The following is a 27323-nucleotide window of genomic DNA, read 5'->3' as shown; positions in this document are numbered from 1 at the left end:
TTGTATTCCTGGGATAAGCCTCGTGTGTTATGATATAAAAACTTACTTGAAGATTTCATATCTATATTCATCTCAGTCCTGCTGCTTACTAGTGCTGTGACCTGGGCTAAGTTATTTAATCTCTCTGTGCCTCCAGTTCTCCACTATAAAACAGATTAATAGTAAGAGATCTTGCCTCCCAACATTGGGTTGAGGTATCTAACCTTTAGAATAGTACGTGGTACATAGTAAACACTCAATAAATTTTAGCTGTCATATTATTGTCATCATAGGTATATTATTATTGTAAATACTGTCATTATTGCTGGTCTCTTGTTTCGTGTGTGTGTGTGTGTGTGTGTGTGTGTGTGTGTGTGTAAGTCTAAATGGGTGAATGCTATCTTTGTTGTATTTTGATATCCATGTTATGCTAACTGATTAGAATGAGTTGGGAAACTTTCCATGTCTTATTAGTCTCTGAAATAATTCAGTGTTGGAATGATCTATTCCTTGAAGGTTGCCAGGGCCTGGTGAAGGTCCTTGGTTAACCTTTCAATGTCTTCCATACTTCCTTTGTCTATTCAGGCTTTCTACTTGAGGCCAAGTTTCAGCATTTATATTTTCCAGGAAATAGTTACTTTCAGATCTCCTTTGTATCAGTGGATATGTTGTCTCAACATTTCTTCATCAGATTTTACCTCTCCTACCTTCACCTTCACTCCTTTAAACCCCACACTAACACACACACACAGACACCACAGGACAGCTCATCACTGCCTTTATGGATATTTGACTAGCAAAACTGGTGTCACAGTAGAATAGAATTTTGCAGTGATTCCTGTGCATAGAACTGAGACCAGTATTTAAAAGCGAGATTTTGTCTTAGTTTAGGTAAAATATATATAAGATTATATGTTAGTTCGAATCTTCCAAGAAGCAGTCACTAAGATAGAATTAAACATGCAAGAATATTATTAAGGGGGTTCCTGTGTGGAGGGGTCGGGGTGGATAAGGGCAGGAGGCCAGGCCCTGAGGCCAGACTGACCCTGAGTGCAGGAGAGAGGAGGGGGAGATTATGGGGAAGTGTCGTCCCCCCCCCCCCCCCCCCCCGCATGCCCAGTAGCCTAAGGAAGCTTCTTCAGAGCCTCAGGAAGCTTTTGTGTCCTCAGAGGAATTCAGTTGACTGGGCCGGTCGGAATTCAGTTGACTGGGCCGGTCGGGAAGAGGCCCAGCTTCAGCCTTCAGAGGCAGCTGGGCCCTTGTTGGTTTCCTCCTGTTGCTGGAGACTGCAAGGCGCACTCCAGGGATGGCCGCAGAGTGAAAGCTTCCTTGCAATCCCTCTGTTTCCAGCCAGGGGCTCTGCCTTTTCCTTCTCCTGTGCTTGGTGCTTCCAAATCACCTGCCTTTTGGGCTCCATGTCACCAGAGATTCAGCCTTCCATTCATGCTGGGAGGTAGGTGCCTGGTAGTTTGAGGTGGGAAAGAGATCTGGAGAGATCTGGGGGTATTTATTCTTTTATGTACTTTTAACCAATCCTGGTTTCGGCCACTCGCCACGTTCCAAGATTCTCTTGCCTCCAATTCCTTAGACTTTCACATCCTATGGTACTTCGGGGCTTTCTTCTAGTGTGTCCCTCTGCGTGTAATCAAGCCTCACCCTACTCCACTCCACTCTGCTGAGGCAGTTGCTGCTCTTCTAATTTACATCTCCCCTATTTAATTGATATGTTTGATAGAGGCCTCTTCCTCCTGTCTCAGTCATTTGATCTCTTTAACTATCATTTTAATGGGGTTTCCATAATATGTTCAACCTGCCATATAGAAGCCTCTAGAACAGTGGTTCTCAACCTTCTGTACCTTTAAATACAGTTCCCCACCATAAAATTATTGTCGTTGCTACTTCATAACTGTCATGTTGCTACTGTTATGAATCGTAATGTAAATATCTGATATGCAGGATGGTCTTAGGCGACCCCTGTGAAAGGGTCGTTCGACCGCCAAAGGGGTCGCGACCCACAGGTTGAGAACCGCTGCTTTAGAACTTTGAATATTGTTTCTCTTTCTTTGTTTGCTGTTCTGCTTCTGGAACATTTATATTATCTCCATCCTTGTTCTTTTTTGTCGGTCCCTGGTTATTAATTTCTAATGACTGTAATTTCTATTTCCCTTCTGCATTCACTATGACTATCTCAAGCCTTCCCTTTGTTATTAACTAATTCCATTTTCAGTTCCCTTGGTATTATTTGCTCTATAAGGTATCATTTTGGTCTTCTCTTTTTCTTCGCCCTGAAATTTCCCCTTTTACCACTGTACCATCAATTTTGCACTTCTGTTTTATTGAATTCATATTCTTATTATGTTTTATAGTATAACGTAATATCTGGGAATTTTATTCCTTTTTTTCAGGGAGGGGTTAGTTCTGTTTTCTTTTGCATGCTGTGTGCTTTCATCATGTGTCTGATTTCCTGTAGTATGTTTGGCCCGATTGCTAGGCCATTTCTTTTTGACTTGTTCATGCTTGACATGTTCTCTTCAAAAAAATATTTTTGGTTATGATCTAGTCAAAATGAATTATTTCTTTACTGATTTCCGCCACCTGAGACATGTTTGCGTGCCCTTTCTAGGCCAGCTTAAAGCCTGGACGTTTGAAGATGGGATAGGGTGGGAAAGCTCAGCGTGGCCTGTGGAGCCTGTGAGTGACTTGGCTAGATGTCCCCTATTGAGTTCACTCGCCACTTGCAGAAGGCATCCTCTTCCTGTGTGTGTACGGGTGCCTTTGGGTTTTAGGTCTGTCCCCTCCCCTACTGGACCGTCAAGTCCTGGGGCCTCTGTTTCTGCTGGGGACAGTCGTCTTGCTTGGTCACCTCCCATTTCCATTCTTGCTCCCGTTCATCACTAGGGTTAAAAGAAAAGGGCGCCTGTGCGTGATGGTGCCATTGTTAACAGTTTGCAGGGGAAAGTTGTCTGCAACTTCATCTGAAGCTTTCTGTCTTCTCCCTAACCCTTCCCCGGTCTCCCCTCTTTTAAAGGGTCTTACCACATTTATCCACCATTTTCTTTTCAGTCCTGCTAAATTCCTCTTCACCACTGAGGTTATTTAGCGCTAGTTCCTTCCACTCAGCCTCACCTCTCTGGCTGGACCAGAGCCCCCAGGACAACAAAGAGGGCAGAGAAAGTGTCCAAACAACTGCCCCAATAACTCCACTGGGACAAAGGGCTATGCCAGCCGTGGGCAAACTACGGCCCACGGGATCCGGCCCGTTTGAAATGAATAAAACTAAAAAAAAAAAAAAAAAAAGACCTTACCCTTTTATGTAATGATGTTTACTTTGAATTTATATTAGTTCACACAAACACTCCATCCATGCTTTTGTTCCGGCCCTCCGGTCCAGTTTAAGAACCCATTGTGGCCCTTGAGTCAAAAAGTTTGCCCACCCCTGGTCTAGATCTTCCAGGCTCAAGGTGGTCCTCTTCATTCATAACGTGGGCTTAACATCCCCCGTGCTTCTGGGCTTTGTCCACGAAAGTATAGCATGCCCTTTGCAAACCCTCCTGCACATCTTTTCCCAAGGTGGAGACACCCACAGCACATATTGCCTTTCTCCTAATGTCACTTATTTTACCTATAAGTGACCTTTTCCATTATAAAACCAATGATAGGGGGAAAGGCACCGATTGCTAGGGCACCAGGGAGTGGTGCCCACACAGAGTCTCCTCTTCACTCTTCAGGAGCTCCACCTGAGTTTTGGTTTCTCCTTGTGTGTTTGGTCGTAAAACATGACCATTCTGCAGGCTCCTGGCCCTTATCTTAGACATCTCTGCTAGTCACTGAAACAAGTTACCTTTCCATGTGCTAAATCAATGTCCCTTCAGTACAGAATGATTCACTCTTAGCCAATAAGAGTTACCTATAGTTGGTTGAGGTCATTCTCCATTTCTTCTCCTCTTTCCTCTCAAACTAGAAAGACCAAAGTTCTTTTCATCTGTGCCAAAGTGTGATGGTGGAGGAAATGATTTATCTCAAAGGGTTTTCCCCAGCAGTTACCCACCTGTCTTTGGGTTCCTCTCCATATTGGAGAGATTTTAGTGAGAATGCTCCATAGTTTGTTGATTTAACTTCTGTCTCCTGTACTTCTTTGGGTAAGGGACCTTCTGTTCCTTCCCTTTGGTACTCTCTGATAAACTGTATGATATGTGGTTGCGCACCTTCACTGTGCAGCTGATAATTTTTTCAGATACACACACACTATTTTTTATTCATTTTTGTTAGGGCTTGTGTGAGTTTGTAATGCAATTTCATTCTGATGTCTTTAACCTGAAATTCCTACAAATTTTTAATCTTTAAAATGATCAGTTATCTATTTTTTCATAAATTCTTGTTTTTATGCATAACAAACCCTTTCCAAACTCAAGAGCAAATTAAAGATTCATGTATGTATTCTTCTATTTTGTGTGTGTGTGTGTGTGTGTGTGTGTGTGATTAAATACTAAATGTAACTAAAAGATTGCCTAGAATTTATTGTAATGGTTTCAAGTAAGGGTCTAATTTAAATAAGTAAACACACAAATAAAATAAAACCCCTCAACTACTTGCCACATCATCATTTATTGGAGAAGAAATTCTTTTTTTTTCTCTCTCTTTTTTTAAGTTAGGTAGGGTTGTTTTTTGTGTGTTTTTTTTTAAAGTTTTTTCAATTACAGTTTACATTCAATAGTATGTTGTTTTAATTTCAGTGGTTAGACAATCATATATTTTACAAAGTGATCCCCCTGATATTTCCAGTACCCAGCTGGCACCATATGTAGTTATTACACTATTATTGACTATATTTCCTATGCTGTATTTTACCTCCCCATGACTATTTTGTAACTACCAATCCTTTCACCTTTTCACCCAGTTCCCCAAACCACCTCCCCTCTGGCAACCATCAATCTGTATGGAAGTTCTTTCAATTTCCTTCCTTCTTCCCTCCAGCCCTCTTTCCCTTAATGCATAAATGGGATCATATTATACACAGTATATTTTTTGTGCATTCCTTTCCTTTTTTGCTTCTTCTCTCTAGACTACTCCCCTTCATCTGCATCACACACACACTCCAACCCTAAGTATGTATATAGAAAAAATATATGAATATATACCTATGCATATTCCTATACATTCACATAACATGTGCAGTTTTAAAATTAATTTTTAACTTCAAGCACAGATCTAAGGCCAGAGGAATATCTTCGAGTGCTTTCGATTATTGTCCAGAAGAGGAAAAACAAGCGATTCGTTTTTATTTTCCTCATAGTGTTCTCAGAAGCCCATCTAAATTCTAATAAGGCAAAGTAGAATTATCTGGTTTTTATTATGTCCAGCATTATTTGTTTTAGGTAAAGTTTATTGTATAGTAAAGCCCATTTATTTGCCCTATTTAATTTTATAGAAGAGACATTTTGTGTAATCAGTGTTGTTTAATGTGGATTTTGTATGGGCTTTTCCATTACTTCCTTGTGTAATCTTTTTGGGTCGCTAATCTACTTTCTTATCTGTTAAAGCTGGAAGTAGATTCTAATGTTTTTACCATTGAATATTTTCTTGTTAATTTTGGAGAATATAGACTAATTCACATACTATGCGAAATTACAAATTGAGTGAGATGTAATACCCACTTGCACAAAGACAGTAAAAGTTAAGACTTGTACCTAAATAAAGAATAAGGCATAAATGTTGAATGCCTCGAGATTAAAAAAAAGATGGTGGGAAGAGGGAGAACTTGAGACCTTATAAAAATGATTTTTTTTTTCATTAGGTAGAAAATAATCCTTAATTTATCTCTTTCCTGGACCATTTCAATAGCCTCTTTCTTGGTCTTCTAGCACCTGTTTTCTTTTTAATCATTTACTGCAGCCAGAGTGATGTTTTTAAAACACATATTGATCAAGTTGCTTTGTTGCTAAAGATCCTGCATACCTACCTCATGCACTTAGAATAAACTTTAAAATTCTTAAAGTGAGTTACAAAAACAAGTGCTTTTCCTCCAGGCAAGCATTGTACCTCCATAGGTAGTAGAAGTGCTTTATATGTGCTGCCCACTTTTTCACACAGAATATTAGAAAGATGCCTACCTGAAGTTTGAGATTAAAGTGTTTTATACTACTTCATCAAGGACATTCTCAAGTGAAATTAACATCTTTTGTTTGCTTACTTTGTTTTTATTGTGTGTCAATAAGAATATACTGACTCAGGGACAGTTTGATGTCACTGCCTTGATTTATGTCAAGAACTGAAACTTTTACCTACCATTAATTTTGCACCACCAGTGCAAATGTCCACATACAGAATAATGTAAACAATGTTTTAGTATTATTATGCATATAGTTTTGACCATACAGACCTCTGAAAATATCTGAGAGACATATGAGAATTGCTGCTCTAAAATTTCAATATCCTGTCTTTATCATAGCAGTTACTGTCACTGAATCGTTAATAAACACATTTAAACATTTTTTTTTAATCACCATCAGGAGAAAGCAAAGCAAAATCTTCAGTATACTTTTTAAACAACTACTCTCTTACAACCTCTCAAATATTTCATCCTAGTTTGGTATTATCTTTAAGAATCCTTTCTTAGTGGTATAATTTTATTTTCACGATCAGTAGTTAGTTAATTTAATATTTTCTAATTTGATACTAATTTGATATTTTACTGGCATATTTGATACTCCGATTGCTATATCACTTTTCTTCTCTACCCATGAATGTCTTTTCTCTTTTCTTTTTTAGTAACGAACTATAGAAATGATCCCTGAAAGTATAGTCTTCTCTCTTTTCTTTTTTAAATAAATTTTTATTGATTTCAGAGAGGAAGGGGGAGAAAGAGAGATAGAAACATCAATGATGACAGAGACTCATTGATCGGCTGCACCGAGTCCACAACCTGGGCATATGCCCCTGACCAGAATTGAACCTGGGACCCCTCAGTCCCCAGGCCGATACTCTATCCACTGAGCCAACCAGCCAGGGCATGAATGTCTTTTTTCACTTTGAATTGTGGAATGATTCTTTCCAAAGGTATATATGAGGGGAATAACTTTTGAATCCTTTCATGACCAAACATGCCTTTATTTTGCCATCACACTAGTTGATCTTTTGCTGTCTTCAGAATTCCATGTTCAAATCTCTTTTCTCGTCTTCCAGCATTTAGTGACGCAGGTGAGAAGTTTACTGGCTGACTTGTTTTGTTGAAAGTTGCTTAGTTCTTTTTCAAGGATCTTTTTGGGGCTAATATTTTCTGTTTAATCTTTAACATAGAAATTTCACAGGATATGGCTCCACATATTTCTTTTCATTATTCTTTTCACAGTTTGGGAGCCCTTTATTCTCAAGACGCAAGTTTCTTTGCAGCTGGAGGACATTTTCTTCTATTAGTTCTTTGATTATTTATTTTCCCCTTTCACCTTTTTCATTGCTTTCTCCTGTAACGCTTGTTAGTTGAACATTATATTTCTGAATCTATTCTTGCATGCTTTTAAACTTTTTCTCTTAATTCTTTTTTCTCTCTGAAAATTGAGAAAATTTTCTTGCTTAGATCTCCCAGATGATGACATATTTTTGATCGTTTCAGTTCAAACCTCATACAAAATTTATTTTTTTATTTTAGAAATTATGTATCTTGTTTTGTTATTTCTTTTTCATAGAAATCTGAACTTGCTTTGTACATGCAGTATCTTCTTTTAAACATTATTTTCTCTACCCAACATTATCTTCCTCATCAATAAGCTATTTCGATATTCATGGAGTTTCTCTTTCATTCTTGCTATGTTTCCTTAAATATCTGGTGATTCTTAGTTCTTCTATTAAACGTGAAGAGTGTGATCACCTTTCAAGCTGGCAGGGTTTGTTAGCAGAATAGAGTTCACTCTTTCCAGAGCAGGCTGTTCTCTTACGTGAAGGAGTGACCACAGGCGCTGAGGGTTCCTGGAAGATTCCTCTGCATGTGTACAGATGAGAGGTCCAAGGGGGTTGGACACATTGGAAGGTTTTCCTGTTGTTTTAAGCTGAATTTTTTCCTTGATTTCCATTCGATTGTTTAAATTTACTCTAGGCATCTTACGAAGTTATTTCTCTCTCTAGTCCTAGGGCCCCCCAAAGGCCAAATCATTCTGTATTTAAGAGTGAATGCTGTAGCTAGTTCCTTTGGGTACACTGTATGGAAAGAACAGAAGCAACAGTGTATGACTGGCCTGGTCATAGACCCTGAAGACTCAGACGTTTCCAGACTTAGTGGGAAACTGGTGCTCATGTATGCAATACCCCCTCCTGCGCCGGAGCTGGGGTGTCGCCTTGACTTGGGCTTCTCCTCTATTTCAATCTCTTCTGCTTTCTATCTTCTAGAATTGGACCAATTTCTCTTTCCACATGGACTACACACATGATTATTTCTCACTTCAGGGAAATGTTTCAGATTTGAAATGGTCTTGAGGTGGAAGTCTGTCCTGAAGCCTTTTGCTTTTCTCAAACTATAAGAGAAAGTTTATCTGGCAAATTACAGAGGCAAAAGGAGGGCCTTGGTAAGAAATAGGCTCGAGAGGCAAAAGGAAGGCCCTGCTTCGGAGAGAGAAAGGCAAAGGTAATTCGCCTCGGGGAGGCCAGGGGGAGGGGAAAGGCAGATGCTTCCGGGAGGGAGCGTGTGCTCCTGCAGACTTTTAGGAGAGTTTTGTGCGGGTTTTTTTTTTTTGTTTTTATTTTTTTTCTGCTAGAGATTTGAGCACAATAAGTTCCTCTGAAGAACAGATTTTCTTTTTAATTTTAAGAACTGATTTGCTTTTAAAATGACCCCTTTAAAAACTCTATTTTTGGTCAGTATCGAAACAGAATGTTTCCAATAGTTTCTAATTATTTAAATTCTATTTCTCTCATGTCAATTGTATAACATTTTTCCACAGGGCATTTGGAAAAGATGACCTCTAGCTATGTCAGACTAAAGGTGAATAATGGGGAGTTGCTATCCCTCATCCCAAGTGACTCCTTTGTGTTGCCTGATATAGCGCAGACCCCGCAGGATGTTTCAGCACGGCACCTTGGAATTCTACAAATAACCTAAACACATTGTCTTCTCTTCAAGGAGTTGATAGAGTTCCCCTTTGCACATTTTCTCCAGAACTCTGAATTTGGAAATCCTCTCATTTACTTGCATGTAAGAAATTCCCTGTTACCTTGGTTTCTTGTATTCAGTCTGTTTTTAGTTCTCTCTTTTCAAGTGCCTTTTTTTTTTCTCCCTTCTGATTATGAAAATTGAGCATGCTTAAGAATTGGCAATAGACAGGGTGCTTAAGATCTCTGGTATGCAGTCCTGGTTTGAGTGCTACGTGATCCTGGACAAGTTACTTAGCACTGGCTGTTCAATGTCCTCATCTGTGTAAAGGGCATGTTGGCTATACCTGACTTTAAGGATTTTATAACCCATGTCAGGGGCTTAGAACACTATCTGGCATATGGTAGGTGCTCAATAAGTACGTGTGACTTCTTATTATTGAAGACTATTTGAAAAGTTGAAAATAAAAATTCACCTATAATTGTAAATATTTTGAACTTAGATTTATACACACATGTACACACATTTTAGTTATTCCATAGATTGCGGTCTCTAGAAATTCTCTGAATTTTAAAAATTGATTTTAGGAGAGAGAGAGGAAGGGAGAGAGAACGAGAAACATCAATTGGTTGCCTCTTGCATGCGTTCCAACCTGAGATCCAACCCGCAACCTAGGTATGTGCCTTGACCGGGGGTTGAACCCACAACTGTTTGGTGTACGGGATGTTGCTCCAACCAAGTGAGCCACCTGGCCATGGCGAAATTCTCTACATTTTAAAAATTATTTCCTTGCCCTCTTCACTTTTCATTGTGACATCCTTCTCCTTGTGGTGGTTTCTACTACTTGATGTGAGTTTCCTGAAGATTCTGAATTCAGTCTCAGTGCTGGATTACTTAATCAGGTGACTATGATCATGCTTAGTGTACTAGAAAAGCTAGGGCAACAATGAGAGAAAAAGAGCATGTGTCATAGATATGCTTCAATCAGTGGATCAGACTATTTTATTCATTAGTGTATCTGAAAAGGGAACTATCTTAATTCCTATACATGTAAGTTTTGTGTTATAATTCATAATTTTAAAAAAACTATGCCTTTTACGTGGTGGATGGAGAATATCAAAATATTTTCAACATGAAGAGCATCAATATCATCCCAGGCTTATGGATTCATTTCATTTCCCTTGAATCTTACAAGGATGGATTTTTTTCAATGGCAAAAGGTTAGAGTCATTAAGGATAAATGCTCAGTGTAGAAAGTTCCTAATAAATTTCAACCATTGTTCTTACATGGAAAGTATCTGTTATCTCTTGTGATTTGCCTCTAGCAAGCACCAAAAGGAGGGCTATTACTAAAGATAGTCAGCAGTGAAATGACTAACATCATTGACATTTAAATTGTGACATTAACCCTAAATAGGATGATTGGTTCAGTAGTTTCCATTTGAAAATCTTATTCTGTTAATAGAGAAAATGCTAAGATTCAAAAAAAAGAAAAGAAAAGAATAATCACTTCTTTGAAACTTTGCTATTAATTTTAGTTTTTGAATATGGTCTCTCTTTCTCCCCCCCCCCCCCCCCCCTTTGCTGGGGAACTGAAATGATTATATTTCAGCAATCAGCTACAGTAGATTCAGTCTCAAGCAACTGAAGTGGATGAAGACTAAACCCAAGTGCTGAAAACTCAGAGTATAAGATATTCCATTGACCTGAGATATTAGTTTTAAAATAAATTAGAATATTTTCCTTGTTAAAGAAAGATAAGATACTCTATTTGGAGAACAAAATTTGTACATCAAGATAAAGGCTGAGAGAGAGAGAGAGAACAAGATGTGGGGGCAGGGGGAGGAAGGAGGAGATTGAGGTAGAGGACATAGCGAAAATCCTGGGTGAAAATTATATAAAGGTTTCACTTCTTAAAGAGAGGGAAGTGGCTTGTCCTTTTTCCCCTAACTCAAGTCAATGTTGGGAATAATGGACAACAGGTGGGAGGAAGGGTCATGAATAGCAGACCTTTGCTGGTTGGATTCAGTTTTCCCTCTTGCTTTCCTTTGGTTTGCATGTAAATTTGCTTGGTTTTCTAGTACTGTAGCTCACATTTATGGAGAATAGAAAAATGAAATATCATTTATTTAATTTGAAGGCGATCATTAGGACTTGAGACAAAATTTAAATAGGATCAATGGTTGGTGAAGTAAATTTATAATAAGGCAACTTGTTTGCATAGTACTTTATAGCTCACAACCAACTTTACAAATATTCTGTAAATTGATTTTATCAAAACATGAAAAATATAGCTCCCCCATTTCTTTCATAGTACTTGGAACCCCAACTTTTACTTAAATTCCTCAGTGAACTTTTATTCACTCATTCAACAAATGTTAATTGAGCACCACATGTGTGGCAGGCACAGTTCAAAGTGTGATGTAGCCATGAACAAAATAAAGAATCCCAGCTCTTGTGTAGAATACATTCTCATGAGGGTAGACAAACAATAAGCACCAAACACAATAAATAAGGAAGCTACATTGAATGTTAGAAGATGGCGACAGCTAGGGAAGAAAGAAAGATTAGAGAGCTAGATCATAGAGATAGAAAGTTCTAGAGCAGTGCTTCTCAACCTTCCTAATGCCGCTACCCTTTAATACAGTTCCTCATGTTGTCGTGACCCCCAATTTCACTGTTACAAATTGAACATAATTAAAGCATAGTGATTAATCACAAAAACAATATGTAATTATATGTGTTTTCCGATGGTCTTTGGCGACCCCTGTGAAAGGGTCGTTTGACCCCCAAAGGGGTCGCGACCCACAGGTTGAGAACCGCTGTTCTAGAGGGACTGGAAATTCCAAAATGGGTGGAGAGGTCACTACATTAAATAGGCGGCCACGATAAGTCTCAGTGAGGTGAGGTTTGTGTTAGAGGAAATAGGAGTTAGCCATAGGTATTTGTGGGGAAGCACATTCCAAGAAGGTGAAACAGCTGGAGCCAAGGCCCTCAGGTAGAGAGATGTGGTAATCAGTGTAGCAGGATCAGAATGAGTAACAAAGAAAGTATTAGGAGAGGAGGTCAGAGAAGTAAGAGAGGTGAGATCCTGTAGGGCCTCGTAGACCATTGGAAGGACTTTAACTTCTATTCTGAGGGAAATGGGGGGTCACTACAGGATTGAGCATGGAGTGACGTGATGTGACTTGTGTTTTATTGGTATTTCTCTAGACGCAGTATTGTTGAGAATAGAATGGAGGGAAGGATGGTAATAGCAGGGAAAATTACTAGGAGGCTATTAATTATCTACTACTGTGTAATATATCTCAAAACTGAGCAGCATAAATAGCAAATATGTATTCTCTCTCAGTTTCTTGATAGGAAGCTGAGAGCAGTTTAGCTGATTGGTTCTGGCTCAGGGTCTCTCAAATGTAGTGAAGTTCCCATCTGGGACTATGATTGATGTAAGCCTTACTCTGGAGAATCTACTGAGCTCACTCAGATGGTTGTTGGCCGTTCTCAGGTCAAGGCTTCAGTTCCTCCCCACAATATGTCAGTTTGTTTTTCCTGGAGAAAGAGAGATAGAGGTAGAGGTGGAGGGCAGAGGTGGAGATAGAGAGAGATTGAGATTTACCAAAATGGAAACTGGAGACTTTATTATCTAATTCCAGAAGTGCCATGCTATCCACTTTTGCCATATGCTATTAGCCATATAAGGCAATTCTGGAAAAATGTGGGTGCCGGGAGCCGGTCCATCCTTGCTGTTTCAAGGGACCTGGCATATATGGCAAATGTTCTTAATATGTTTGCTCACCTTCTTGTCACTATGTGTTTTAACCAAGGTCACCTCTCTGAGAAAGGTTGTTTCCCCAGGTAGGGATTTTCCCCTGAAGTTAGGGAGGGAATAAAACTCCTTAACTAAGTGCCAGGCGGGTAATTAATCACTTTAACTACGAACAATCATGCTTAAGCTACATAATCTTTACTCCCTGGAATGGAGATAAGAAACGCCCTAACCTTTAAAATAGAAATTGACAGGATTAAAATCAACTAGTATAAATACAGATGTAACAAGACAACAAGACACAGAACCTAGACACAGAACCTACACAGAACCTAGAGACAGAAGAACTTCGCTGGAGAGAACATGGCAAAAGATCCTGGACAGAAACTGGCCACACAACCTAGAGACAGAACCTAGCGAGAGAACATGGCAAAAGATCCTGGACAGAAACTGGCCTCAGAACCTAGAGACAGAACCTAGAGACAGAACCTAGAGACAGAACAGAAACTGGCAACAGAACCTAGCAAGAGAACCTGGCTGAAGATCCTAGAGACAGAACCCGGCTACAGAACCTGGATAGAACATGGCAAGAGAACCTGACTAGAACCTGGTGACTGAACCTGGCTGGAGAACCTGGACAGAACCTGGCTGGAGAACCTAGCAAGAGAACATGGACACAGAACTTCGCTGGAGACCCTGAACAGAACTTGGCTGGAGATCCAGACCAGAACTTGGCTGGAGATCCTGGCTAGGCTGCTGATCAACTGAACACTGTCTCTGTGTCATTCCTTCTTCGCCGACTCCGTCTACACCTTTGGGGACCCCTGGACCTGCTGGGGTTGGACCCCAGCATGTGGGAGGGAAAACTCTATGAGGTATCACTGGGACACAACCAAGATTAAAACTGAGGTTTACTCAACTCCAAAACCACCCTCCCCCTAGAAAAAATACACCAAAAAATAAACAACACTCCTAAACCACTCCCTCCTAGGAATTATGAAAGAAATGGATGATGAGAAATGAATTGAAAGTGATAATTTGTGTGAACAATTCACTCTCCTCATTTTTGTTTTGTGATTCCAAGTAAAATGGCTATATCTCTGGGTTTGTCGACTATTCCTATACATATTTTTAGGAGATAAAGACGTTGTATGCTACGTTTCATATACTTCTCTCCAGCAAAGCATTCCTGCATTAGATTGTTATCAATGCTCAGGGGTGGGGGATGGTAGGTTGTCTCTGACGGAGTGATCTGGAGCTTTTCTTGACTTGTTGGTAATGGTCTCAGTCACATGCCTGCTCCACCTCTTTCACTACTAACGCTGATGACTCACCTTTCAACTGTTTTCTCAACATCCACAAAATGAAGTATTGGATTAAAGAAAACAAATGAGAAAAAAGTTTTATGTATGAACTAATACAGCCTTAGCCTTGCTATGAGCACTCAGGTATTCATCTCTAGCCAGTGGTTCTCAACCTTCTGGCCCTTTAAATACAGTTCCTCATGTTGTGACCCAACCATAACATTATTTTCGTTGCTACTTCATCACTGTAATGTTGCTACTGTGATGAATCGTCATGTAAATATCTGATATGCAGGATGGTCTTAGGCGACCCCTTTGAAAGGGTCGTTTGACTGCCAAAGGGGTCGTGACCCACAGGTTGAGAACCACTGATCTAGACTTTTCTCCAGAGAAGGATCAGAGATCAAGTTTATAGTTGCTCTTTAAAAAAAAAAAGTTTGTGTTGATTCTAGAGAGAGAAGAAGGGAGAGGGGGAGAAAGAGAAACATCAGTGTGAGAGAGAAATATCAGTTGGCTGTCTCCTGCACACCCCCTACCAAGGATCGAGCCTTCAACCCTAGCATGTGTCCAGACCAGGAACTGAACCAGTGACCTTTTGGTGCATGGGACAATGCTCAGCGCACTGAGCCACAGCAACAAGGCCTATAGTTGCTCTTTACAGTTCTGTGTTTGAGGCTACCCAGAACCTAACATGCCTAAAGCTACACAAAAGATACTGAAAAAGTTGATCACAGCAGTGTTAGCACAATGATGAAACCAACTCCAGAAATTGTTCCAAACTTTGGTAAAAGCTGCTCTGTGAAACGTTCCTTTTTTAACAGGACTTTTGCTCACTATACCAGAGAGCTTATTCTGTTGTTATAAAACCAACCTTTATTCCACAGTGCTTTGTACCAGAGAGATTCTAATCTGTGAAGAAAAAAATACTGAAGTCATTTCCCGTTAAAGGGAAGAGCATAAAAGGCTCCTTCGGCCATCAGAAATATGAAAAGAAACGAGTCAAGCTGTGCTTTCCCAGACTCTTTCTTTCCATTGACCAGGCAAGGACTCATCAACCATTTCATCATAGGGGAAAGGCTGATGAATCTAAGTTTATGAGGGAACATTTGTGCTGGGGACAGATGAAATCAGCAATCCAGGAAGCTCAGCAGGAGGGAGCAGGGACTTGAAGAAGGAAGACTCAAGGGAAAATCTCTCCAGTGAATCAGGACACTACTTAGTGTAGCTCAAGAGCTGGCTCTTATCCCTCCCTCTGGCACTTCCTGCTGAACTTTTGGAAATCAGCCAGTGTTGTCATTAACACTCCCCTCCCCCAGCAATGACTGCTTCTCGTAGGCCTGAAACAGAATAAAATCCTCCTCTTTTTCGATAGTGAGGTAACTGTGAATCACATGAAGCGCTTCCTTCCTTCCTGTAGAACCGAGCATTTTTAGAGTTGTGCGTGATGCCTGGGCTCTCATGGGCAATGGTTAGGGTTCCGAATCCTCTATTTCACCTTTTAGGTAAAGGCTGCAGACCAGGAACCCAGGGTGGCCCCAGCTACACAACTGTGGAAGGGGAGGTGGTGACATTGCCGTAATTTTTTCTCTCTGTAGACTTTCATTTATTTAATTTATTTGTAAAATTTAGTTTTATTGTTGAAAGTATTACAGATGTCCCATTCCATCCCCCCCCATCCCCGCACCATTGACCCATTCCATCTAGCTCCCGCCCCCTCCCCAGGCCTTCACTGCACGCACTATTGTCTGTGTCCATGGGTTATGCTTATATGCACACAAGTTCTTTGGTTAATCGCTTCCTGAGCCACCTCCCACCCCCACCCCTTCCCTCTGAGATTCGTCAGTATCTTGCATGCTTCCATGTCTCTGGATCTATTTTGTTTGTCAGTTTATTTTGTTCCTTAGATTCCACATATGAGTGAGATCATGGGATACTTGTCTTTCTCTGACTGGCTTATTTCTCTTAGCATCATACTCTCCAGGTCCAACCCACCAACATTTCTGTCTCCAAGTCCAACCTTATCCTAAATGAATAACAATTGTTACAACACGGAAATGCTATTATTTTACTGTTAGATCAAAGCATGCAGATAATACAAATGTGCTCCTTTTGTCAGAGAATTCTTCGCCTTGAGAAATATTCCCCACATCTGCCCATTTCAGCAGGGACCAGCACATTGCTACCTATCCTTCAGGTCTTTGTAGACACTTCCATTCCTCCTAGATTCTCTGATTAGGTTAGTCCCCTCTATCACATACCCTCACGACACCATCCATTTCCCTTCTCCCATTCATCCCTCTTGTGGTACCGGCTCTGCCCCACTGGACAGCAGGCTACATGGGCGACTGCCTATCTCATTCACCACTGTCTCCTCTATAAGTAGCATGATGTCCGATACCTATTGGGCTCTTAATAAATACTTATGGGCTATTGCTAAATGACAACTTCATTTTCCCTTTAATTAATGATTCTCATTAGCACTTTAAAATTATAATCAATGTTACCAAAAATTGGTATACCCACACACTTTACAGGAACATAGAACTGTGCAGTGACAGTAATACCTGTTACTTGCATAGCTTGTGCAGTTTAGAAAACTCTGTCTTATCCATTATTTTTTTTTTTTTTATTCTGACAATCACATTGTGAGGTCAGTAGGGTGGGCATTGCTGTTCTGACTTGAGGCCCAAAGAAGCTGAAGCTCAGGCAGTTTTCCGCCACCTTAAGTGGTGAGCAAGGGCTCACTTTCAGGGTCTATGCCAGTGATGGTGAACCTTTTGAGCTCGGCGTGTCAGCATTTTGAAAAACCCTAATTTAACTTTGGTGCCGTGTCACATATAGAAATTTTTTGATATTTGCAACCATAGTAAAACAAAGACTTATATTTTTGATATTTATTTTATATATTTAAATGTCATTTAACAAAGAAAAATCAACCAAAAAAATGAGTTCGCGTGTCACCTCTGACACGCGTGTCAGAGGTTCGCCATCACTGGTCTATGCCATTCCCATAATGGCGGACAAACCCTTCCACCAGGGGTTTTCTCACTGCCTTCCAGAAACTTGATTATATCCTTTTAATCCAATTCATTTGCAATTGGGTTAACATCCTCTCTCTTGTTCTAAATCAGTTCTACCAAACCACTGGCACAAAGAGTGCAAATCAGGGGCCTAAAGACCATGTTGCATAGATTCCTTCCTGCTAGTTGTGAATTTCCTACCCCCACCCCCAAATACATCTTACCAAGGTCACTGTTGTTTTCTGGCCTTACACCAGGGCATGGCACCGGGCCAGCACCTAAAGGACCCGCCACACACTGTTGTGGGTTCACACCAGCTCTCCATCACAAAGTGAGCTGAGAGACCATCTACCCCTGCAAAGTCCTGTAGGCACGTCAGCGAAAAGGGACCTCCTTTAGAACTGAATGACCATCAGAGGCCCTTGGTGGCTTAATTTCCATTGATTAGTACAGTGATGGCCTTCACCTGTCCTGTCCTGTCACAGTGAGTGGGTGTAGGAGTTACTGAAATACAGTGCCTCATTGTTCCATTTTGTTTCCATTTCCATGAACAAGTGAAAGAGGGCCAGCAGATGAGTGCCAGCGCCTCTCTAGGCTCCTTTACTTGACAGCTGGGGCCCTGACCGGGGAGCTGCTGAGGACTGTCATGGTCTTTGGACACTTGAGCCACTGTCACATCCTCTTTAAGAAATTGCCTTGCTTGTCAATTGCTGCTTTACCCAAGTTTGGCTTGGTCAGGGTTAATAAATGCTTACCCCAGCCCCTTTCTGTCAGTTCTCTACTGAAATCTCTACTGCAAGTTCTCTAGACACACTCCTCACTCTCCGTTGATGATTTTTGTATCCTGTAGCTTCTATGTCATTTACTGTATAGTAGGATTCTGTGGCAGCACTGTCTCATCATCTTGCTTCTTATTCTCATTATGCAGCATATCGACGGGTCTTGTTTGCAGAGTAGCTTACATAGCCTTTTTAATTAAGAGACTTGCAGTAGCCTCTAATTCCCTAGCAATTTCGCATGTAGATTAAACTAGATGAGACAATTTTTAGTAATCATTAATGTGTGATTACATTTATGTATTGCACATATTTCTAATTAGAACTCAGAACGAAATGAAACCTGCTTCCTCAGAGGGTTTCACTCTAATAGTCATTAATGAAGAATAATCAAATTAAATGATTTGGCTCCTAGAATAATTGGATATGGAAAAACCAAGTGTGAGGGGAATGAACTTCCTCTACTTATACAACCTTTCAAAGACCATTATTACTTCTCATAGACAGTGACAATATAAACCAGGGACTTTATCAATGCCATGTGGCAGTCACTTTGGTTTTAATCTTCATTTGCCCTCCATTCTGGGGAAGTACAAATTAACCATAGAATGTGTATAGTGTTAGCGGGGAAGGAATATTTCTCTGATAATGAACCTCATTTTTAAAAATTTTTTTTTGCTTTTACAGTAATAAACGACTGGTGGCCTTAGTGCCCATGCCCACTGACCCTCCGTTCAACACCCGAAGAGCCTACACTAGTGAGGATGAAGCCTGGAAGTCATATTTGGAGAATCCCCTGACGGCAGCCACCAAGGCGATGATGAGCATTAATGGTGATGAGGACAGCGCTGCCGCCCTTGGCCTTCTGTATGACTACTACAAGGTAGATCCTGATCCTGCAGCCCCACCTCCCTCCTCTTCAGCCCCCAGGGCCTCCCCTCAGTGTGAGAAGAAGGACAGAGCCTTTATCCCAGGCCAGAGAACAGGTAGTATTTCCACACTTCTATGGAATTCAGCCTCTTCCTGTTCTCATTGCCTCACTGATTTCCCATTGATGAAGCACATCTTCCCACCCACCAGAGGCAGTTTTCATTGGGATAATTACTTCTGTGTTCTCTGTTCACATGCAAACATCTTATTTACATAGAATTCCTACTCCATGTCATATTGCAAACACTTTAACTTGATTATTGTTTTTAGTGATTAAGAATATTACATTGTGTAGTAATATTAATTATATTAATTTAGTGATTGCTCAGTTGTTGGTCATTTAGGCTGCTTTTAGATTTCTATTTTATAAAGAACATTCAGGGGTTTTAGACTTTTCAGGTTTATAAGGAATATTTCAATGAATGCTTTTGGGGTAGACCTTTGTAGCCATTTCAGAACCTAAATCTTGTTACAATTCTGTTTCCATTTGTTTTGGTGGGTACTAAATATTTTGAAGGACCCTTAAAATAAAATAGGCGTAATACACTTATATGACAAAAATACCTTCCATACGATACCTTCAAAATAGGAGTATTTCAAGAAATAAAACAACAAACAGTGATCTGTCTCAACTATAAAAGACTATATATCTGGTATGACCTGCTCCCTTAGAACCAGTGAAGTGTAAAAAAATCAGCAAGTATTTACTGAATGAGGAGATTTATTGCTGCTTTGATTGTAAACAGTATTGGCTAATGCTGGGATTTGGCTCAAAGGTGAGAATGGTGGTGTTTATTTGGCTGGTTGGGCACAGTAAACTTCTTAGTTGAGAATAAGAACTGACTGCCCACATCCCCCTCCCCCTATCATGAGAAAATAACCTAAGAGAAACCATTTTCCTTCAGTAAGTTTCAGCCTTGGTTTCCTATTTCCTTCCTGCTTACCACTTCCTGTTTCCTTTCAGCAGCCTCTACTTTTCCAAGTTGAGTTGTCCCTGTTCCGCCCCTAAACCAGAGTTTTCATGCTTTCCAAAGATCTGCCCCTCCCCCCCCAACCCCCCCTCAACCCCCCCCCCCCCCCACACACACACCACCAACTCTGGGCCTGCTCTTCCACCGAGTTAGTCCTTCCTCTTCCAGCTTCTTCCCATTTTCCCCATTAAAACACACAGGAGGCTCCTCCGTGGGGAGATGAGTGAGAGCCAAGCCACGTTGGCCTTATCTAAGGTGCAAGGCAAGATATGAGTAACTGACAGGTCAGGCCATTGAGGGGATATTGAATGAGGATATTATTAACTCAAATAAACGAATCTTTTCAAAATGTATACACAAAAAATGTATACACACTTTAACAGCTGATAGCTCAATTTTGAAAATGAAATGTATTTTAATAAACACTGCCTTTATAATTATTCAAAGTGTGTGTATACATTTTTTTGAGATGCCCTATATATGAAGGATTTCCCACTGGTACCCTTGCCCATCTATGTTGATTCCCCCCCCCCCCCCCCCCTTACCAAGAGAGTGGAGTTGGCAGATTTTGACAGTCATCTTGGGAAGATATAGAACTCCCACCGTGGCTGCTGACATAGCAAGAAGGGATTTTAATTTTGCAGGGCTTGGACTCGAGATGGAAGCATGTGTTAGAGCCTAAACTACATTTCATGTAAATAGGGCAGTTTCCTCCAGTGAACAGGCAGCGCCTGAAAAAAAAACCCACAAAAAGAGCCTGAAAAACAAAGATGGTTTCATGGTAGGCTTTTCTTTCTCCTTTTCTTTGTTTGTGGTTGTTTTATACTTTTAATTCTTTTTTGACTGAGGAGCTCATTTGAAAAAATACAAGGATGAATTCTACATGTTTTGGAGTAAAAATTTCAAAATTTATTGAGGGTGGTCCCATAACACAGAACTTATCAGTTAGACTCATGTACTAGGCCAGTCCTTGAAGGTTCAGCTTTATTGGACATTTGTGGTAGTACATAATGTTCCGAAAAGGTCTCATCCTTAGAAAGAAATCACAAACCGTTTCCTTCATGATAAAAAGAAATAGTCAAAACTTGATAGTTTCATCAATTTTTAAAATCTAGTAACACATCATTAAAATGACCCTGATTTAATTACTTGGGTCATTACAACTTTTTTGCAACTTTCATAACTATATTAAAATAATGTTGTTAATAGTTTCATGAGGCTAGGAGGAAATATATTAAATATATATATATATTTTTAAAATATATTTTATTGATTTTTTACAGAGAGGAAGGGAGAGAGATAGAGAGTTAGAAACATCGATGAGAGAGAAACATCGATCAGCTGCCTCCTGCACATCTCCCACTGGGGATATGCCCGCAACCCAGGTACATGCCCCTGACCGGAATCGAACCTGGGACCCTTCAGCCCGCAGGCCGACGCTCTATCCACTGAGCCAAACCGGTTTCGGCTATTAAATATATTTTGAAGAAATATATTGCTCCATTTTTAAAGTAGATTTTATTCCATCACTGTGAAATGGTCATAATTTCATATATCTTTACTAGAGGGTTATTGTTTTGTATTAATGAAAAAGAAAAATAGATCAAAACAAAAATCATTAGAATTTATGGAAACAATGTATTTTAATTCCCAGAGAATAATTATTAGTAAATATGTCACCTGGATTACCTCGCCTGTTGTACATTTTTAATATTTAAAGGAGATGAAATATTGCTTTTTGTAAATACTTTGAGATGCAGAGTAGAGACTTTTCATAAAACTCCATTTGTAGCCAAGTGTGTAACTCTTTCTGTTGAATGATTATTTTCCACGATTAATTTACTAATTTAGGATATAAAATATTTAAATAAAGTATTTCCTAAGCCTTTGTAGATTAATATAATAACATGGCTTTGTTTATTTTATATAAGCTTCACTATATTTGCTTGAAACATTAAAAACATTAAAGGGTTAGTCTTGTTTCCCAAAATTTTGTGTCCAAATGATCATCTTCACACCTTAGCCCTTTGGATGTTCCTGTTTATATATGCTGATGTTAAAGTTATAACAAAGTTTAATCTAGATTGAGGATAGACTCTTCTGTAGTAAAGAAAAATGTAATTAAAAAGAGTTTAGTTTTTGAGGAAAAACGTTGGGAAGTCATTGTAATAATTCTCTCCACATTATTATTTAAATTTTATACACTTTTACTACCTCTTTAGAATGCTCTCTGATTCTTTCTGTGATCGACACCATTTTTCCTTACTCCTCAGGCTGGAGTGCCTTATCCCTTAGGGGACAGTGGTGGGCTTTGTCAGAGAGGCGTGTGTGTGACACACAGTAGGCACTCAGGAAATGGTGGTCCCTGTCCTTAGAAGCTGGCATCGGCATATCACAGTATTATACTGTATACATTTTAAAGTCTTTTTTTAAAAACATGCTTAATTCACTTTATTTATTTATTTTTCTTGTATGGAATTATGTGGTGGGTCACAGCTGGAGCCTGGATCCTCTGCACAGAAACTCCGGTGTGTGTCTTTACAAGGTGGTCAGTGAATTCCTGATAGGGAGGCGTGGTGCACAGTCTCTTTCCAGAGCTTGGGGGTGAGATAGCTGTAGGTCTTAGAGGTGGCCTTGGTGAAGTTGCCCCGATGGCAGTGCAGCCCCTGGCTGAGGTGTAGCAGTCATGGATACCAGCCATCAGCAGCAGCCTCTTGGGCAGGGGCGGGTGTGTGTGTGTGTGGGGGGGAGGCTGAGATGAGGCCCGTGTCCCTGGGGGCACCATCACAGAGCCACAGCGGTGCTCACCTTACAAGCCAGTGGGGGGCTTGCCAATCTTGTTCCCCTAGTAGCCTCGCTGCACGGGACAGTAAAGAGCTTGGCTAGGATGATGGCTTCACAGATGACAGTGGCTACTTCCTCAGGGCACTTAGCATCCAGACTGACATGTCCATTGTAGTCCCCCAGTGGCAACAAATGCCTTTGACCAGCACGGGTCTGCTTTTGTACTGGCTTCATGTTCAAAACCTCTTCCTTGAGCGTTGCCTCCAGGAAAAAGTCAATGATCTCAGATCCCTTGATGGGCAAGGAGAAGAGATAGATCTCCTCCAGGGACTTGACCTTCACGTCTTTGTCCCTGGCCTTGCCTCTGGGAGCTCTGCGGCCCCAGTCCTGGCCCTGAACATGACCAGTGACCCAGGCCTGGATGCCACTGCCACATCATGCACCCAACCACTGCAGCCTCCCATTCCAGGGCCCTGGGCCCCAGGCCCTTCTGCATCACCTGCATCATCTGCCACCTGTGTTTCCTTGGAGAAGAAATGGAAGTCTTTTCGCCTACATTTTTAAACTGTCACCACAGGATCACAGCAGGGAACCCTATCCTGTTATATGGTTTATAGTTCAGGCAACTAAGTGGGATTTACTCAAGGTCACAGGTCAATTCTGTACATTTCTTAATGTCTATTCCATTATACAGTTTCAGTTTGCTCAGGCTGCCATAACAAATTGCCACGACTGGGTGGCTTAAACAACGGATTTTTTTCTCTCTCTCAGAGTTCTGGAGGCTGGAAGTCTGAGATCACGGTGCTGGCAGGGTTGGTTTCTAGTGAGACCGCTCTTTATTTCTTGCTTGCAGATGGCCATCTTCTTGCTGTGTCCTGACATGACTTTTTCTCTGTGTGTGTACCCTGGTGTCTTTTCCTTTTCTTATAAGGACATCAGCCCTACTGGGCTTAAGACTTCACTTAACCTTAATTACCTCCTTGAAGTCCCTATTTCCAAATATAGTCACATTTGGGTTTAGGGCACCAACTTATGAACTTTGGGAATACACAATTCAGTGTTCACCATAAAAAAATTTTTTTTGGACTTCCGGGCAAGATGGTGGTATATGCGGTACTTGCCTCCTCCCACAACCACATCAAAATTATAACTATACTACACAACAGCCATCATTCAGAACTGCCTGAAATCTGGCTGAATAGTAGTCCGACAACTAAGAAATTAAAGAAGAAGCCGCATTAAGACTGATAGGAGTGGGGAGACATGGAAGAGGCTGGTCCCACACCCAAGTGTGACAGATAAAAATCAGGAGGGAGCGCTGGCCAGTCCTGTCGACCCATGCACTGAAGGGTCGCGGGTTTGATTCCCACTCAAAGGCACACGTACCTGGGTTGCAGGTTCAATCCTCCACCTGGTCAGGGCTCGTGGTGCTGAAGGAAACCAATTGATGTATCTCTCTCATATCGATCATTCCCTCTCTTTCCCCTCCCTCCCTCCCTCCCTCCCTCCCTCCCTCCCTCCCTCCCTCCCTCCTTCCCTCCCTTCCTCTCTCCTACTGTCTCTAAAACACAATGGGAAAAATATCCTTGGGTGAATATATAAAAATAGATTTTAAAAAAAAGGGAGGGACATCTCAGCTGCAGAAGCCACACACCAGGCCCCTCAGCCCAGGGTTCCAGTGCCAGGAAGAGAAGTCCCCATAACTTCTGGCTGTAAAATCCAGAAGGGATTGAGGTTGAGGGAGATTGATGCTGCTGGAGTCCCAGGCAGTTCTTCTTAAAGGGCTCCAAATGCACCAACCTAACTCAGACTCACTCCCTCTGAGCTCCAGTGCTGGGGCAGCAGCTTGAAAGGCACCAGAAACATAGAGGGAGGAACTGAATTGTTCAGCATAGGTGAGAGAGCTGGGAGGGTGGCTTTCTCCCATACAGAAGTACTGGCAGAGGCCATTGTTCCTTTGATGAGCCCTTCCTCCACACAGAGCCATCAGCCGGGCACCATATCTGACACTCCATCAACCTGGCTATCACTGTTTGCCCCGCCCTGGTGATTCACTGAAGTCCTGCCCCACCCAACTTTCAGGCTCACCCAAGCTGTTTCCAGTGGCTCATGCTTCAGATTTTCCTAAAATCTCTCAAACAAGTAGCATCTGGCCTCAGCATGCCCCCTCTTGCTAAGTGGCTCAGTCCTGCACTAGCAGCAGCTGGCTTTGGTTTGCAGCTTTGCCTCACCTGGGCACCTCCAAGCCCACCACAAGTAGCAGCTATCTGCAGATCACTTTGTAGTTCATGCCATGTGGCCCTGGGCAGAACACAGGTGGCAGTTAGCCCTGGCCTGCACCTCAGGGGAGGCCCAGAGCCAGCATACACAGTGGACAGCTTCAGACCACGTCAAAGTAGTGCCACCCAGCAACCTCCACATGTGACACAGTCAAGGGCCGCACTCCTCAGGCATCAGAGCCCTACTGAATAAGTCCTGCTCTGTGGGGTGGTGATCCACTGTGGTCGGAGATCAGTGGCCAGTGGTTGGTCGTCATAGCCAGCCCTTACAGCTGATTAGCCTGGGAGTAAATCTCTCCCATTGATGTGCCAACAATAATCGAGGCTCAACTACATGAGGAAGATATACATAGCCCACATGGGGCACACCTCAAGTGCCCAGCTTGGGTGATCAGGGAGGCTGTGCCAGTGGACTCAGAACACCTGCTGCACTAGGCCAGTCTACCAAGCCTGGGAGACAGCAGCTCTGCTTAATATATAGAAGCAACACAGGGAGGCTGCCAAAATGAGGAGACAAAGAAACATGTCCCAAATGAAAGAACAGAACAAAACTCCAGAAAAAGAACTAAACAAAATGGAGACAAGCAATCTACTAGATGCAGAGTTCAATCAACTAAGTGAAAACCTCAACAGCATAAAAAAGGACCAGTCAGAAATGAACGATACACTAACTGAAATGAAGAATAATTTACAGGGAATCAATAGTAGAGTAGATGAAGCTAAGAATCAAATCAGTAATTTAGAATATAAGTAAGCAAAAAACATCCAACCAGAACAGCAAAAAGGAAAAAGAATAAAGAAATGAAAATAGTAGAAGGAGCATCTGGGGCAACTACAAACATACCAACATTTGCATCATGGGGATGCTGGAAGGAGGAGAGAGAGAGAGAGAGAGAGAGAGAGAGAGAGAGAGAGAGAGAGAGAGAGAGCATATTTGAAAAAAATGACAGAAAACTTCCCTAACCTGGTGAAGGAAGTAGTCATACAAGTCCAGAAAGTACAAAAGGTCCCAAACAAGATGAACACAAAGAGGCCCACACCAAAATACAATCATAATTAAAATGTAAAAAGTTAAAGACAAAGGGAGAATCTTAAAAGCAGTAAGGGGAAAGCAGTCAGTTACTTTCTACAAAGGAGCTCCCGTAAGAATGTCAACTGATTTCTCAACAGAAACTTTGCAGGCCAGAAGGGATTGATAAGAAATATTCAAAGAGATAAAAAGCAAGGACCTACAACCAAGATTATTCTACCCAGCAAAGCTATTATTTAGAATCAAAAGACAGATAAAGAACTTCCCAGACAAGAATAAGCTAAAGGAGTTCGTCACCACCAAACCAATATTACATGAAATGTTAAAGCGTCTTCTTTAAGAAGAATAAGAAAATAGGGCTGTTGGTGGCTGAACCAGGAAGCAGGCATTCAGAGGGAAGTACGTGGATTTAAGTCCCATGGGATTTATTGTAAGGTCTTTATCTATTTTTTAAAGTTTTTAAAAATATATTATTTATTTCAGAGAGGAAAGGAGAGGGGGAGAGAGATAGAAACATCGATGAGGAGAGAGAATCATTGATTGGTTGCCTCCTGCACATCCCCCAGTGGGGATTGAGCCTGCAACTGGGGCACATGCCCTGACTGGGAATCGATCCCTGACCTCCGGATTCATAGGTCGAGCTCAACCCCTCAGCCACTCCAACCGGGCTTGTAATGCCTTTAATGCTTGTTTTTATTATAGCAGGTATCAGAATTTCATTGTTGAGGCTGAATAATATTCCATTGTATGTATATACCACATTTTGTTTATCCATTCATCTGTACAGGGACATTGAGGTTTCCACCTTTTGGCTATTGTGAATAATGCTGCTATGAACATGGTTGTGCTGTGTATTAAATTTTTATGTTTATATATTATCTTTAGTAGATGATAGGAACAATGTTTTATTAATCTCATTTCTACCCAGCATTTAGCAATGCCAGGCGTGTTGCATGTAGACTCTCAACATTGACACGTGAATGAAGAACTTATAGTTGATTTATTTTATTTTTATTTAAGAAACTAGGGGCCCAGTGCATGAATTCATGCACCTTGAAAGGAACTGTGGGCTGTGAGGCTGCAGGGGGAACAGGGGCGGGTCTTGGCCTATCCTCCGGGCCCTCAGTTGGCCCCTCCCACCACACTTCCCAGTCCTCTGTCTGCTGGCAGCCCTGCTCCCACCACTGCTCCCATGAGCTGATGGCGTCAGCTCCGCTCGCACCCACTACTGGCGCCAGCCCCAATTGCTCAGCACCACTAGTGGGTGTGAGTGGCGGCTGCTGGCCCCGATCACCTCTCAGGAGCAGGGGGAGGTGCAAAAGCCCTCAGGAGTGATTGGGGCCAGCAGCCGCTGCTCACACCTGCTGATGGCACTGAGCGATTGGAGCCAGTGCCGGGCACTGGC

General features: G+C 41.4%; 1 protein-coding gene and 1 pseudogene across 5 annotated transcripts in view; one reads left to right on the top strand and one right to left on the bottom strand.

Moving 5' to 3' along the window:
* The window catches only part of GRHL2 (grainyhead like transcription factor 2), a 119459-nt gene that overhangs the window by 19193 nt on the left and 72943 nt on the right, over window positions 1-27323 (top strand). For 4 of the 5 annotated variants that reach the window (XM_059672050.1, XM_059672047.1, XM_059672046.1 and 1 more), the window contains exon 2: window positions 18612-18807. In XM_059672050.1, coding sequence (XP_059528033.1) covers window positions 18640-18807 — 168 coding nt within the window. In that variant the 5' untranslated portion in view covers window positions 18612-18639. Of the gene's footprint in view, window positions 1-9088; window positions 9161-18611; window positions 18808-27323 lie in introns of all 5 variants that reach the window. The other variant, XM_059672049.1, reaches the window with a different exon arrangement.
* Window positions 6687-6785, bottom strand: LOC132220216 (small nucleolar RNA U3; annotated as a pseudogene).

This window comes from Myotis daubentonii, chromosome 17 (genome assembly GCF_963259705.1).
Source record: "Myotis daubentonii chromosome 17, mMyoDau2.1, whole genome shotgun sequence".
Classification (NCBI taxonomy): Eukaryota; Metazoa; Chordata; class Mammalia; order Chiroptera; family Vespertilionidae; genus Myotis; species Myotis daubentonii.
The sequence above is the reverse complement of the archived record's forward strand: the minus strand, read 5'-3'. Positions and strand labels throughout refer to the sequence as shown.